Here is a 15,813-nt window from a genome sequence, read left to right as displayed (position 1 = left end):
TTCCTCAGGAGATTTTTCTTGTAAGGTTTTGCTGAGAACAGGGGTTGATTTTCAAAGGCCTATAGTTTTGGCTGTTCCTTTTAGGGTAAGTCCCTAATTGTCTTTGTCCTTATAGGTCATGTTCATTTCACCGATTTGAGTTTAAAATTCGAGTTTTGCTACTAATAAAAAACTCTCAGAAACAGTCACATTTAACTTTTTTACTACAGTAAAAAATTCTCACATAAAATCACATCTCAACTCGAATCAGCGAACTAAACGGGATAATTAGTCTAGTTTCCTTTGGTTATTTTAATCCATCTGTTTTGGTTTATTGCTCTTCGGTGTCGTAATTTTTCACAACAATTCATTTTGTGTTTTGCGGATGCCAACTTAATTAGAATTATAAGTTTAATATCAGTTACTCCCTCTCATCATTTAACAGTAATAAGGACGACAACATCTTATAAACCACGTTGTGGCAATTACAAATTATCTTACTATCAAACTTAGGGCTTGTTTGGTTCCAAGACTTAAACCCATAATTCTAATTTTACTCTCTTACAAAAAATTTGAATCAAAAAGTTCTCGTCAATGAGTTTTTTCACAAAAAGTCACTGATACGCATGAACTAAATGGACTATCAATGTTGTATGAGCGGATATACCACGTTTTTTTAAAAAAAAAAAAATGAGACTCAAAAATTTGGTTGCATCACTGTGCATAAAAACGTTAGTTAATATATTGGTGTCTCTATTATAAGGGAGAAAGAGAAAAATAGGTCAAAACTTGAGATCAATTAAAATTAATAGGCCAATAGTTTACATAAGTTAATAAATAGGTCAAATTACTATTTTCGTCCATAACTTGTCTGGTTATGAACCATAACTTGACAAGTTATTCCCGGTTCTTGTCCATGACTTGTCTGGTTATGAACCATAATTTGACAAGTTTGTCCATAACTTATCTGGTTATGAACTATAACTTGACAAGTTATGCCCTATTAATTTTTATAACTAAAAGTTGGCCTATATACTTTTTTAAACTTTTCATATTGGCATATTTTCCATTATTTCCCCTATTATAATTCCATGATTAAACTACTTATTGGACCAAGTTTTGCAAATGAAATAGATTTTTGAATTTTCAAGTTCTTTGAGATAATAAGTCATACAAAGAATTGGTTGCGTTGTAATTTAGAAATATGTAGCCTCAATGGTTCACGAGACAAGATACTAATTGCAAAAATAATAATGAAAAAAAAAAAAAAAACGTACAAACAACAAGAAGAAAAGGAATATCTTGTAGAATATAGATGTATCTATTACATATGATTAGCAAGGAATTAAATCAACAAACCATTCGATTATTTTTACAGGAAGCTTGACGATGCTAATTGCCATATTTGCAATACCAGCAAAACATATGCAACAAGGGCACATGCAACTCAACACAGACCTGTCATTTAAAACAAAATTACAAAAAAAAAAAAAAAAAAAAAAAATTATTATTAAAACATGATCATACCAACCATATACAGCACTTGACGATAGAAATACAAATTAATATAGTATAATTTATAAATGACAAAATTCCGAGTAAAATTTATTGCTTCGAAATCGAAGAGGTAGAGAAAATGAAATATATTGAGGAATGTGACATTCGATCGGAGAAATGGGATGTTTGTTTCAAGAATTCGCCTCTGGCTTTAAATCATGTTCTTGATTCTCTACAGTATTTTTCTCTCATAAAAAATTTAAATTTCAAAAATTAGGGCCTATTTAGTTCGCTGATTCGAGTTGAGATGTGATTTTATGTGAGAGCTTTTTACTGTAGCAAAAAAGTTAGATGTGATTGTTTGTGAGAGCTTTTTACTGTAGTAAAACTCGAATTCTAAACTCGAATTAGCGAAATGAACGAGACCTAAAATTATAAATCATGATTCTGAAATCATAAACTAAACGTCTCATTAAAAGTCCTATATATCCCGATGGAGATGTGTCCGCATCAGACCCACAAAAATTGGGTCGATTCCCATCAGAAAGAGTGGGACCCACCTATTGAGTCTAATGGAGATGCATCTTTCGTCGAGATATATAAAATTGCTCTTACATATAATACATATTCTAGCAAAAACAAAAAGGAATAAGAAAATTCAAATTTCAGAGGAAACAAAAATTGAAATGCATTGAAGGGAAAACTAACCCAATAATCCAAACGACAACACCAACAAGAGAAATGAGAAGAGAAAGGAAAGCAAAGGGCAGCCCAATCAGAAACCCCAAAGGCCTACATGAACCGGAGTCTCCCATTATTCAGTTTCTAACTTTAGGCTTCTCTGCATTATTTATCTGCCTACATCTTTTTTTTTTCTTTTTTCTTTTTTTTTTTCTTTGTGAATCAACAGCCTTTTTAGGAAACACAAAAGCCTTTTTTTTTTTCTTTTTTTTTTCGGATACTTAATGGAGGGGGGAGATCTATGTACTTGTTATAACCGTTTTCTACCAAAAACATGAAGCCTTCGTGTGTGTATCTATAATTAGGAAAACTTACACTATATTACCCTGATTTATGTCAATATTACATTAACACCCCCTCGGTAGAGTGTGATTCTATTGACACTAAGAGCGCGTTTGAAACTCATTCTAAAATGATTTTATTTTTTGTATGAAAATAAAAATGAAAATATTTTCAATCTCAGACAGAAATCATTTTTGAAAATGTGTTTAGTAGTTTTATCAAGAGATTATTTTCAATGTAAAAAAATACATTAATGTCTCTCTTTCTCTCTCTATGCTCGAGGGAGGAGAAAACGAAAATAAAAAATGAAAAACAACTAAAAGTCATTTTTTATCTCTTTCATTTTACATTAAACTAAAAAATCATTTTCATTTTTATTTTTTATCTTTATTGCGCCAAACGTCGTTTTGAAAACGTTTTCATTTTTTTCTCAAAAAACGTGAAATAAAAATGGGATCAATTCCAAACACGGCCTAAGTGATGTTTGTTTTAAGGGTTTTGTCTGGTTTAGAATCATGGTTCGTGGTTCTTCTACAGTGTTTTTCTCTCACAAAAAAATTGAATTTCAAAAATTACGAATCATGGTTCTGAACTCATGAACCAAACGTCACCTAAGAAGTGACCCGCAGATGGGTAGCCAGCCATGAGACTGTGCGAGATCGTCATGATGAGCGTGAGGTAGGGAGATTGGGGATTTCTCTCTTTAGGATTTAGGACTTTTTTTAGTAAAAAAAATTGAATTTAAGATTCATGCATTAGGGTTTTCTAATTGGGAATCTGATTAGTAGTAAAAAGTTAGGAATTTGATTAAGATTTCATACAATTTAAAGATTAAGGTTTTGTGCCACACTGATACAAGCTGAGACATATAATTATATATCAAATGCATCATATTTATATACATATATATATATATATATTCAATGGTGTAGATCGTGTTTTATTAACATCTCAATGGTTTCAATTAATTGGGTATTTTTATTCCATATCTTCCATCTCCATTCCAATATGGATGTATCCCAAAGCTTTTTTTTTTTCCTTCAATAAAAGATCAAGAAATCGACTCTAAATTAATCTGTTCGTGATCAATAATCAGAGCAAATACATGCAATAATTGGTGGTGAATATGAGAGATAGTAATTAAACCCAAGAGAGCTCTTTAACCATAAATACTTGTTTACAATTCCACGATAAGGAAAGACTCAGGCAGTCCTTGTCAGATCCCAACACAAAACCCTAATTTGAGGTGTTCATATTATCATATAGAATGGAATAATCTTCTGTTCTCATAACCATTTTTATGCTAACTATGAACCAATCCCAAACAAGATATTCCATGATAAATAATATAAGTTACATAGCTAGAGCATCAACAGCATATACCAATAAATTAGAGCACTACTAACCATCATATCTTTTATATGTTTTGAAGCTACTCCTTGTAATATTATGCGTCAAAAATACCGAGTCATTCATTCTTCCACAACATTCACCAGCTCATATTCAACCAGAGAGAGATTGTTATCCTCCTTGACAACAAACTGTGCAGGCTCGGTGACCTCAACGCGACCCCACTTGTCGACAGCCAGCCTCATAGATCCCTTAAACATATCGACCTTTGCGTTTCGAAGAATTATTGTCGTGTCAGGCTTCATCAAGTCAACTGCATAAAGAATACAGCAACCAACAAAACAGTGAGCAAGGGAAACATCATTCAGGGAGACCCTATAACCACTCAAATTCTTCCTCAATTCTTCCCGGGAGAACGTTTCAACTGGACTTAATAACTCGTTGTAATTTCATGAAATTGCTAGATTTAGGAAAACAACACTTGAAGGTTATTTTACCAAAGACAGCCAAAACAGTTAATCGGTTCCACTTATCATATATAAAATAGACAATAATAAAAAGAAAAATGAAAATATTTGCCGTATGGAATTTTAATTTGTTCACGACTCAGGGTTACACACTTGTGCACAGAGCCTACAAAATTTAAGCACAGAAGCTAAATCCTTCAAATCAGTACAGCAAAATCTTACAATCGACCAAGCAAAAGATAGCAATGATGGACATCTCAATTTGGAAACAAAAACTCAAAAGGATTTTCCTTGTCTTTCCTAAAAAGGATAACAAAACCATATTGATTGTTTCCCATTCCCAATAGCTCTTCACAACATAATGGATATCATGCACCAGTCATAGCCATCAAATCTTGGTTACACGTGTTCCAATACATGTTCAAAAGCAACCTAACAGACATCAGATATAGTTAAAATAGAAACTAAAAATTTTGATAGAACACAAGTTTAAGAAAAAAAGGAAGCATCTCGAAAAAGATATGGTTTCTATGTAATCCAGGGTAAATTGTCTGGTCTATGGAATATGAATAATAGGGATCTAAGGCCATTTATCAACCAAAAAAAAAAAGACACACACACAAAATATCCAAGGCAAAAACTAAAAGCTAATCTCGAGGGTACCAAAAGAAAACCTCGCAACTACCAAAACACATTCTTCTTGACAATCCCAATGGTTAGGAACCAGCAAACCAGGATATAAAACCTACTATTAAGTATCCTTTCGTGTTCAAACTGAATATGTTGTAGTTCGCAGTGATTTCCACTTCTCCCTAATCCCTATTAGCTCACAAAAACATATATGCTAAACATTATAAATCACCTCCCAAAGACGAATGGAATAAGTCAAAAAAGGAATCAACTTGCACTATGTGAGGATATCATAACTCTTACTGCTAAGAAATTTATATGAATAAAATACGGATTCAACAATTAAAGAAAATGACAAGTATCATTAGCAATTAACCTTTCATCACAAACATGACTCGTGGTTGCACCTTCTCATAATCTAATTACACAGGTTCATTCCAAAATTTAAATGTGTGATAACCCATGTCGTAGTGCTATTTGGGACAGGATTAAGTATTGGGTAGCTTTGTGGATTTTCCATTCTAAAGGTTTTACTAGTTTATCTTTCTCAGATCTACTCAGGGGAATAGTATATTTCATTAAGCCTTTCTGTGGATTCTGGTTTAGTAGATCTTTAGGCTTGTTTTCTGTGGTTTGTAGTATCTGTGTTTTCTTGGTGGACCACTTGTCCCCTTTTGTATTTGCTTTCTTTTTTATTTAAAACAAGTTATCCGTTTCTTATCCAAAAAAAAAAAAGAGTCCTAACAATATAATTGATAACAAATGCAAACCTTTCTATACTTGAAATAGCTGGGATATAACAGATGTTTTTGAAAAGCTATACATGGTCAAATGTATGCATCTGACTGACATTATTATTCTCCAATATACACACAAATATACAACTCTTTTAAGATAGCATTCGTCCTACTTAGCTAAACTCTCATCCAAAGCTTAACAACTCAAATCTTTTAACACTAGCGTGGTTACAGTTGCCACTCAAAACTGATCTCTTATGATAACACTAATGACTCATCTCGATTTGAAAACTAAATAAGATATACAAGATCTCAAATCTAAAACAGGTTGTTTACACCGACAGAACCAAAGAGGACAAGAGAGGGGGAAGGAAGAAGAATTATTAGGTGATTGACTTGTTTAAGAAACGCAAAAAATGCGAGACTACCTGATGAAGAATAAGTTGTGTTGGAAGAAGATAAATGTAAAGAATAAATTAGATTGATTTGGATTGTTTTTTATTTGATTTTCCTTTATTTGTGTATGATTTTATGTATTTATTAGTTTCCGGTTTTGGTTTTGTAGCTAGCCTATAAATTGGCTACGCTATCATAGACAAGGCAGACCATGATTTGAATATTGAATTCAATTATAATATTGCTTCTCCCTCTTGATTTCTTCTCCTTCCTCATCCCTCTCTAACTCAATTCCTTTTTCTAAATCCCTAATTCCTCTCCTATTTCTCTCTCCTTTTTCTAAATTCCCCCTCTTTCTCTTCTCGATTTCCCTTTCTCTCTCTAGTTACCTCTGTTAGTCAATTATCAGAGGCAACAGGAAAGATCTAAAAGTTTTAGAGAGGAGAAACAAAAAACAAGCAAGCCTCCATAGGAACCAGTAAGCGACATGTTCTCATCATTATATAACATATTAAAGAAAAAACACGTGAAAGAAACTTCTATTCTTGCTATTAAGGACTCTAATGCCTAAAGTACTGGAACACTTTTCACTGAGGTCAAAAAAATAATAATATGCATAAATTACTTTGAGCATTCACAAATATTGTAGCATGTTTAAAGTAGAAGCATTGCACTACAAATTAGGAATACAGCACACAATTTGTGAAAAGGTAACAAGTTCAAGCCTACTCTTCATTGATGTTTTACTTAAATACGGATGCTATAAATTTGAAACACAGAAATACACAATACAGACACAATTTTGTTCCTTCCACTTAATTGTTCCTTCCTTTTGACAAGGATAGGTAGGGGTGTTCAAAAATTCCGCAAAACCGCGAAAACCGCCCAACCCAAACCAAACCGAACCAAATCGTTAATTAATTTCGGATTATTGGACGGTTTGGTCGGTTTTTTAATCTAATTTTTTTGGGCGGTTTGGTTTATGGTTTGGACTCTCCAAACCGCTCAAATCCGCCTAAAAATATACATTTATAATTTTTTTAATTTTTAAAATGTTTTTTATATTTATTTTAATATTTATTGGTCATAATATAAGTTCTACACTTATAAAATACAACCTATCATATTTTTGTTGGTTTGTATTAAAACTTTAAATAGTGAACTATTAGACATTTGTTATTTTTGAGTTATATTGTAAACTTGAATCTTATTCTTATTTTTATTGACTAACGATTTTATAATTTTATGAATTATTAAAAACTTTTTTAGTCTTAAGCTTAAACCGCTCAAACCAAACCGCCCAAACACGCTTATAAGTGATTTGGTTCAATTTGGTTTTTGTCAAAAATATCGAACTGCCCAAACCACCCAAAAAAAAAATTTTGGGGTTTGGTTGATGGTTTCTACAAAAAATAACCATCTAAACCGACCGCGAACAATGAGCATCGAGTGGAACAAGGTCGGGTATGCTTCCCCCGCCCCTGTCCCCGCTTTCACCTTTGCCCCCCATATATCCGCCCCCATAAATATCTTTCAAATTTAGATATTATTAGGGCTTTTTAAGATGGTAAAATAGTAAAATACTTTTAATTTTTTCTAAAACTCATATTTTTTAAGTATTATTAAAATATATAATATATATTTGTATTGAAATTTTTTTTTAAGAATACATGTATATGTATATGGGGTGGGGGTCGGGGCGGGGGAAGGGTGGGGTACTTTCCCCGCTCCGCTTCCGATTCGGGGGACAATATAAACCCACATACCCGCCCCCATCCAATTTAATAACACTCATCCCCGCCCTATTACCCGTGGGAAAAATGCTCATCCCTAAACAAGGGCTAGAAAAACGTTGAGTCGGCAAATAGTGATACGAGAAATGCTAGCGTCACTCTCTTTGTCACTTTCTACATTCATTGTTTGATATGTGGATTTCACTATCTCATTTTTTATTTAAATAATAATATGTCATGTTAGTAGAGTCCACATGTCAAACAGTGAATGCAAAAAGTAACAAAGAGAGTGACGCTAACATTTCTGATGGGAGCACGGCTAGGGCTAATACATGGAACCAAGATCTGCTTCAAGTTCCGGTAGGACCAGTCACAAGAGCTCAAGCTAAACGTTTCAATGAGGCACTTAATGGATTAATCCAAGAGGTCCCGAAAAGAGAAGCATGCGTGGTCACTACTGATGGTGAGCCAAGATTGGTCCTGTAAATTTTCTAGAAAGAAACTTTCTATTATTTGGGAATAGTAAAAAATAATACATAATAAATAGGCTAAGGAAGAAACCTTATCTTCCTAAAAGAAACTATCCTAATTAAGGATAAACTCTATCCTAATTAAAGATAAACTCTAACCTTAAAAACCTTATCTCTAATGATAAACCCTTTATCCTCTTTTTTATTTAAATTCAAATACAAAACCCTTATCTAACTGACACTCCCCCTCAAGTTGGTGCAAAGATATCTATCATACCCAACTTGCTAACTAGAAACTCAAACTTCTGCCTTAGGAGTCCCTTTGTTAGAATATCTACAGCTTGTTGTGTGGTTGGAACAAATGGTGTGCAAATGACCCCTTCTTCAAGCTTCTCCTTTATAAAGTGTCTATCCACCTCAATGTGCTTTGTTCTGTCATGTTGAACAAGATTGTGCGCGATACTGATTGCAGCCTTGTTGTCACAATATAGTTTCATAGGACTATCGTGTGGTCTTCTAAGCTCCTTGAGGACTCTCAGTAGCCATAGTACCTCACATATCCCTAGTGCCATTGATCTATACTCGGCCTCAGCACTACTTCTAGCTACTACACTCTGCTTTTTGCTCCTCCACGTGACTAAATTTTTCCATAAGAATGTGCAGTATCCAGAGGTTGATCTTCTATCCACTATTGATCCTGCCCAGTCAGCATCCGTATAGACTTCAATTCCCCTGTGCTCACTTTTCCTGAAAAATAATCCTTTTCCTGGAGTTCCCTTTAAATACCTCAAGATCCGGTAAATTGCTTCAAGGTGTTCCTCGTACGGGGCATGCATGAACTGGCTAACCACACTTACTGCGAATGCGATATCAGGTCTTGTATGAGACGGGTAAATTAACTTGCCAACTAGTCTCTAGTATCGGTTTGTATCAACCTAGACCTCTTTCTCTCCTTCACCAAGTTTTACGTTGAACTCCATAAAGGTCTCAGCCGGTCTACATCCACTCATCCTGGTTTCTTCTAAAAGATCAAGGATATATTTGGGCACAATCTCATTTGTACTAATAACAGAAATAGATTTGAAACAAGTCTTCCGAGCTTGCCTTCCAATTGCAGATCCACCTTCAAGTATGTAGAGTCCTTCAACTTGTTTAGCACTACCAATCATCTTCCCCGAGGTTAAATCCTGGAACTCACAATGAGAAAAAAAGAAGTTAACTTGACAATTTTGATCATGAGTTAATTTACTGACAGATAAGAGATTGCAAGACAAATTTGGGACATGGAGAACATCATTGAGAGTAAGGTGAGGAGAAATAACGATGGTTCCTTTCCCGGCTATTGCTGAGAGGGAACCATCAGCTATTTTGCTTTTTTGATTTCTTGCACATGGTCTATAAGATGGTCATGTGATCGGTTGCACCGGAATCGATTATCCAAGAACAATTTGGATTGACACTGATAAGAGTGGCGGGGAGGTAATTACCTTTTTGTGCCACAGAACAAGAAGGGTTAGAATTTACTGGGGATTGTAAGGGTGGCTGAAACATTTTGTACAGGTGGTCAAGTTGTTCCTTTGTAAATGGAAGAGTTTCTGAGGAGACTTGTTGCTGCCCTGTTTCATTATTGTTGCTGGCCTAGAATGCCCGAGTGTCACCATTCTGCTTCTTTTTCTAGTTTGTTGGATTGCCGTGAATTTTTCAGCAGTTCTCACGGGTGTGCCACGGTTTTTTACAGTGATCACACCATGGCTTATGTCTTCTATTCTTCCTTTCGCCCTCTAGATCATACCCTTTTGTAGCCAGTGCAGAACTTTCAACATCAAGGCTGGTTGAGTGTCTCCTGTTGGTTTCATCATGACATGTCTACAAGCTTCTTCTCTGCGGACTTCTGAGAAAACCTCCCTGATTGAGAGGAGAAGTGTTCGACTCAAAATTCGACATCGGACATCATCTAATTCTTTGTTTAAACCTGGAAGAAATACAAACACACGGTTTCTTTCAATTTTTTTCTTGTATCGAACACTATCACTTGGACTCTCCCATTCTTCTTCTTTGAGTAGATCAAGTTCCTGCAATAGTGTCATCATCTCGTTATAATACACAGTCACTTCTCGATCTCCTTGCTGGGATCTCCACACCTTGGCATTTAATTCAAACATTTGGTAATAATTTTCCAAATCAGAGTATGTATCCCGCGCTGCTTCCCAAACATCTCGGGTAGTAGGGAGAAACATGAATGGTTTCCCAATCATTGGTTCCATAGAATTAATCAACCAAGCAATTACCATTGAGTTCTCTGATTTCCATCTCCTCTGCTTTGCATCATCAGTAGGCTATTTTATTTCTCCGGTCAGGTAACCAAGCTTTCCTTTACCATCGATCACAAATTTGACAGATTGTGACCATTCTAGATAATTTTTTCCATTCAGTTTATGAATGGTTATTTGAAGGGAATGATCGGGCAGATACATAGGAGAGACTGAGGAACAACCTCATCGGCAACCTCTGAGGAACTCGTGCCTTTGGCGGCACCAACCATGGTTGTTTTTGTCATGGCTCTGATACCATGTAAATTTTCTAGAAAGAAACTTTCTTCTATTATTCGGGAATAGTAAAAAATAATACAGAATAAATAGGCTAAGGAAGAAACCTTATCTTCCTAAGAAACTATCCTAATTAAGGATAAACTCTATCCTAATTAAAGATAAACTCTATCCTAATTAAAGATAAACTCTAACCTTAGAAACCTTATCTCTAATGATAAACCCTTTATCCTCTATTTTATTTAAATTCAAATACAAAACCCTCATCTAACTGACAGGTCCAAATCATCAAAGCAATTCCAGATAAGGATCTTTAGGAGTTGGCATGTGCATTAGCATGAAGGGGTGTGTACTGTTCACGTGTTATCTATTCATCAAGTCTTTAGGATCAAGATCAATATTTTGATAGTTATCTTTAGTCACTATTTTGATAGTTATCCTTAGTTTCTTTTAAAATCAGAGTTTGTTTAGAAATTAAATAAGGCATGTTTATCCAAAAGGATAAATTTATTTTCTTTTAGGATAGAGTTTGACCAAAATTCGAATTTATGTAATAAACCTATTAAATAGGCGTGTTCAGGAGTTAATAATATACAACAATATTTTTTTTTCAGCAAAAGTTTGAGCATTCTCTTTGGTTCTTTAAGAACTTCTTGAACTTATTGGATTCTCTATGGCGTTCGTTCTTGACTTATCAATCAATTCTTCCATCATTGATTGTGGCATCTACACTATACCAAGGTTCTTGCTTCCATATAAGCAACGGATCAAGGTTTCCATTCAAGCCTAATTTTAGATCGATCTTGGAGACTTTCTTGATTCGGGTTTCGTCAGTTTCTTGGCAAAGTTCATATCAATTTCTCCCGTGATAATGGCTTCGCATGTAGTAAAATAAACCAAAACATTTAGCCTTCATAACTTGGCATGCAATGCTTTGAGTACGATGTACATTGCTTCTCTTTTAAAGCTTCAAGAACAAAATTTTCTCAAATAATTGGTCGCCTATATTCTTCTCCAATCTTGCCGAACGCGTGAAAGCAGATTTAGCATCTTAGTTTTAAGTAATTCTTTCCCCTGGAACCACTAAAAACCATGAAAGGTACCGGGATTCACAATTATTACTACATTTCCGTTCAGAAACTTCCTAAACTGGTCTCTCACTCACTCCTGTCCATGCTTCCGAAATGCCCTTATGAAGGTCACCTCTAAATATAGAAGGTGCACATATCTACATTGCAAAAAGCTCACTCAGATCCTCCCAATCTATTTCAGACGAAATAAATCAATCCAAAAGGCATTCATTTGTAAACAAAATTCACAATTTCAACACCGCAGGACGGAATAAAAACAAAATCAACCAATTCCAAATCGGGAATATAGCAAAAGCACCTCATAAATTCGACAATTTCATCCAAAAATTCACTTTTTTTTTATCGAGAAATAACATATAAACACAAATAGCTTGTCTTTCTTTACCATTAACAAAAAAAAATCAAAACCTATTAGAAAAGCAACCAAAAAAAAAAGGAAAACGAAAAGACGGCAAAAAAGTACCTTGATCGTTCCTGGCGGTGAAGACGATGGTTCCAGTCTCATCGCTGATGAGGCACTCAGCGATTCGGGTCTGGCGGAGATGGTGGGAGACCGATCGGCCCTTCTGCAAGACGGTGTTGGAGCTGAGGACCTTGACGACGAGGGTGTGGCCGCTAGTGCCCGGCTTGAGCTGATCGACCTTGATGAAGACGGGCTTTCTCAGCCCTGGCTTCGCATTGCTCTGCTCCGATTGTGCTTCCGTCGTCGTGGCCGTCGCCATACCTGAAAAAAGCTTCAAACTTTACCCTAACCCTAACCCTGGAATTTCAGAGAAATGAAATTACGGAAAATAATTTATCAAAAAAATGTGTATCCCTCTTTCGCTCTCTTCGTCTCTTCGCTTGGAGTCTTTTGTATATTTCACTTTCCAAATTCCATGCGTGCGTTTGCGTTTTGATCGATTCAAATTTTTAGTTTTAAGTTTTTATAATAAAATATTTTTAAAAAATATCATATTTAATTTTTTTTATTACAGTAAAAAATTTTAAAAAAATATCACATCTCAATTTAAATTAAAAATTCAAATTCGTGAAGTGAACGGGGCCTAAATCTCATTTATTTTACTGATTTAAATTTATAATTTAAATTTCTTTATAATAAATTTTTTTAAAAATAATTATATTTAATTCTTTTATTATAGTAAAATTTATTTATATAAAGTCACATTCTAATTCGAATTAACGAATTAAATGAGTTCTTAATTTATGAGTATAGAATTACAATTTATAATTTTAATTTTTAAATTTTAAATTTTTTATAAGAGAAAAATACAATAATAAATTAAGAACTATAATCTAAAATCAAATTAAAACCTTCAAAATAAACTGAGCATTAATTTACCAACCATTTTTAAAGCCTATGTAATTAATTTTTTAATAAAAACTTGCTTTTGTGGACCCCACATCACTTTTTTTATTTACTAACGAATTATTTTCTCTCTGTTAAGTTTATTTAGCTCGTTGATTTGAGTTTTTAATTTAAATTAAAATGTGATTTTATGTGAGAATTTTTTACTGTAGCAAAAAAGGTTAGATGTAACTATTTTTGAGAGGTTTTTACTATAAGAAAACTCGAATCAGTAAATTCAACGAGATAAAGGCCCCGTTCATTTCGCCAATTCGAGTTTAGAATTCGAGTTTTGCTACAGTAAAAAGCTCTCAGAAACAGTCACATCTAACTTTTTTGCTACAGTAAAAAGCTCTCACACAAAATCACATCTCAACTCGAATTACAAATTCGAATCAGCGAAATGAACGGGCCCTTTCTCTCTCTTTACTTTTTGTTCATTTGACAGACTGACACCTCCTTTCCTACCTCACTCTTTAATCTCATTACTCTTCCTTTTGTTCTTTTTGTGTGTTTGAGAAAGACATCAATGAACATGAAGAAAATTCATGGGTATTCTAATATTTCTCTATGGGTATTCATATAATTTAGGTTATAATTCATTGGTATGGTTATTTGAATATTTAAGAGCGTGTTCAGCAGCCTCAAAAATTTAAAAAAATGCAACTTGAATTCTAACTTTATTCAAGTTCATGTTCTTTTAAGTTTGAACTCGAGTTTAGGACTAAAACTCGAGTTCAAGTTTTCCTTTCAACTCGAGTTCAAAACTCGAACTCAAATTAATGAACAGTATTTTTTCTATTCTTTAAAATACTATAACTTTTTCATTGTAATCCTGATTGAGATTTTTTTTCTATGCGTTGACAACGAAAAGACGAATAAAACGCCACCCATATACCATATTAAAAATTTTCATCACCATTGAGTTTTTATTAAAATATTATCTCAATATAAATTCAAATTTTGACTCACTCAAACACAAACTCAAAAAGATTCTTATTTCAAATGATAACTCAAATGTACACAACCAAACACAAACTCAAGTTACAACTTCAACTAAAGTTATAACTCAAATTCAACTAAAAAACTACACTCAAGTCACACTCCAAAAGAACATGCCCTAAATATTTTATGAATGCAGTGAAGAAATAGTTTGCTGATGAAATGTGATTTTTTTTTTGCTGCTAATGAAATGTGGTTTTTTATACAATGGATGATATGAGATCATTGTTGCGATTCAAAATTTGAAAGGACTGAGGGCCCGTTTAGTTTGCTGATTTGAGTTTTTAATTCGAGTTGAGATGTGACTTTATGTAAGAGCTTTTTATTATAGTAAAAAAGTTAAATGTGACTGTTTCTGAGAGTATTTTACTGTAGCAAAATTTAAATTTTAAACTTGAATCGGTGAAATAAACGGGACCTGAAGGTACACTGTATTCCTGATTTTTTCCTGTCACATTCTTTAATGAATTTCCATTTTTTTACTTCATTATAAAACATATAAAGATAGCTAGGCCAAATCGTTTTTTCATAATAAGTGCAGCTGCTAAGTCATACATGGGGTTTTAAGTGGCATTCTTATAAATAAATACGAAAAAAATGACTTGTAATTAAGGTAACGTTTGGTTCATGGATTCATAACCATGATTTATGATTTTAATTTTTAAAATTTAAATTTTGTGTAAGAGAAAAACACTGTAGAGAATCATGAACTATGATTCAGAACCAGGGACGGATACATGAAACAAACATCCACTAAGTGAATTTTATTTAGAAATTTGAGAGGACACTTGTTAAGAGATTGGGATAGCATCTGTAAATAGTGTTGGTCTCCGGATCGAATCCGGATGCGGAAGCGTGGTGGTGCGGGGAAGAGGCGGATCGTGTATAACAAAAATTTTCATAAAACTTTTGAGATACTCTATAGATTATATTAATTTATGCACAAATAAATTAATCTCATTAACTTATATATATTAAGAACTCAATCATTAAAAATACCTGGAAGCCGACTCGGATGATAACTTGAGTTCTTTGACCACGAACAGTCCTTGCTCCAATCTTTGTGTTTAGAAAACCAATGTCTTTCACATCAATTTTTAGAATCCACGAAGACGTGTGTCTGGGCACACATGAGACAAAACGGGTTACAATAAACACTCAAATTTCCACAAACATCATCACATGCACGATGTGAAATTTTTTAGAGAAAAATTTTTCCTTCCTTTCTCTCTTGAGAATTTCAGCCAGCCTAAACTCTTAGGGCTGAAAAATTGTTTCCAAAATTTCTATAGAGAAATTTTGGCTACCTCTAAAATTAGGGTAAAAAACCATTCTGAAAATTGTCTCAAAAATAGTATTTATAGAGTAGAAGTCAAACTTCTAGAAGGAATCCAATCTCTATCTCCAATTTGAATTTCGAACCAAAATTCTCCTCTATCCCTTATCCCTTGTGGCCGGCCATGCTAGGGATTCCCATCCCTGTGTGTGGCGCCAATACTGGATAGGGAAGGAAGAGAAAATCATCCTTTATCCTGTAGTCCAAT

General features: G+C 33.9%; 2 protein-coding genes across 2 annotated transcripts; both read right to left on the bottom strand.

Moving 5' to 3' along the window:
- Positions 1–1,313: 1,313 nt before the first annotated feature.
- LOC21395386 lies at positions 1,314–2,291 on the bottom strand. Its single transcript, XM_010100140.1, has 2 exons — positions 2,185–2,291; positions 1,314–1,437 (listed from the first exon to the last, which is right to left on the bottom strand). The coding sequence occupies exons 1-2, from the start codon at positions 2,289–2,291 to the stop codon at positions 1,314–1,316; spliced, it is 231 nt and encodes a 76-aa protein (XP_010098442.1).
- Positions 2,292–3,730: 1,439 nt separating this feature from the next.
- LOC21395385 (uncharacterized protein At4g28440) lies at positions 3,731–12,802 on the bottom strand. The gene is made up of 2 exons (XM_010100139.2): positions 12,383–12,802; positions 3,731–4,162 (listed from the first exon to the last, which is right to left on the bottom strand). Exons 1-2 carry the CDS (start codon positions 12,639–12,641, stop codon positions 3,972–3,974), a joined length of 450 nt encoding a protein of 149 aa, XP_010098441.1. The 5' UTR covers positions 12,642–12,802; the 3' UTR covers positions 3,731–3,971.
- Between the last annotated feature and the right edge of the window lie 3,011 nt (positions 12,803–15,813).

Source organism: Morus notabilis, unplaced genomic scaffold (genome assembly GCF_000414095.1).
Source record: "Morus notabilis unplaced genomic scaffold, ASM41409v2 Scaffold692, whole genome shotgun sequence".
Taxonomy (NCBI): Eukaryota; Viridiplantae; Streptophyta; class Magnoliopsida; order Rosales; family Moraceae; genus Morus; species Morus notabilis.
This window is presented reverse-complemented; position numbering and strand designations above follow the sequence as displayed.

Bases quoted from the DNA above. Each gene is read 5' to 3' on its own strand.
- LOC21395386 (XM_010100140.1), bottom strand. From the start codon at position 2,291: ATGGGAGACTCCGGTTCATGTAGGCCTTTGGGGTTTCTGATTGGGCTG. The intron at 1,438-2,184 runs GTTAGTTTTCCC...TTTAAATGACAG, and splicing joins GTTGTCGTTTGGATTATTGG to GTCTGTGTTGAGTTGCATGT.
- LOC21395385 (XM_010100139.2), bottom strand. From the start codon at position 12,641: ATGGCGACGGCCACGACGACGGAAGCACAATCGGAGCAGAGCAATGCG. The intron at 4,163-12,382 runs GTACTTTTTTGC...TTCTTTATGCAG, and splicing joins CACCGCCAGGAACGATCAAG to TTGACTTGATGAAGCCTGAC.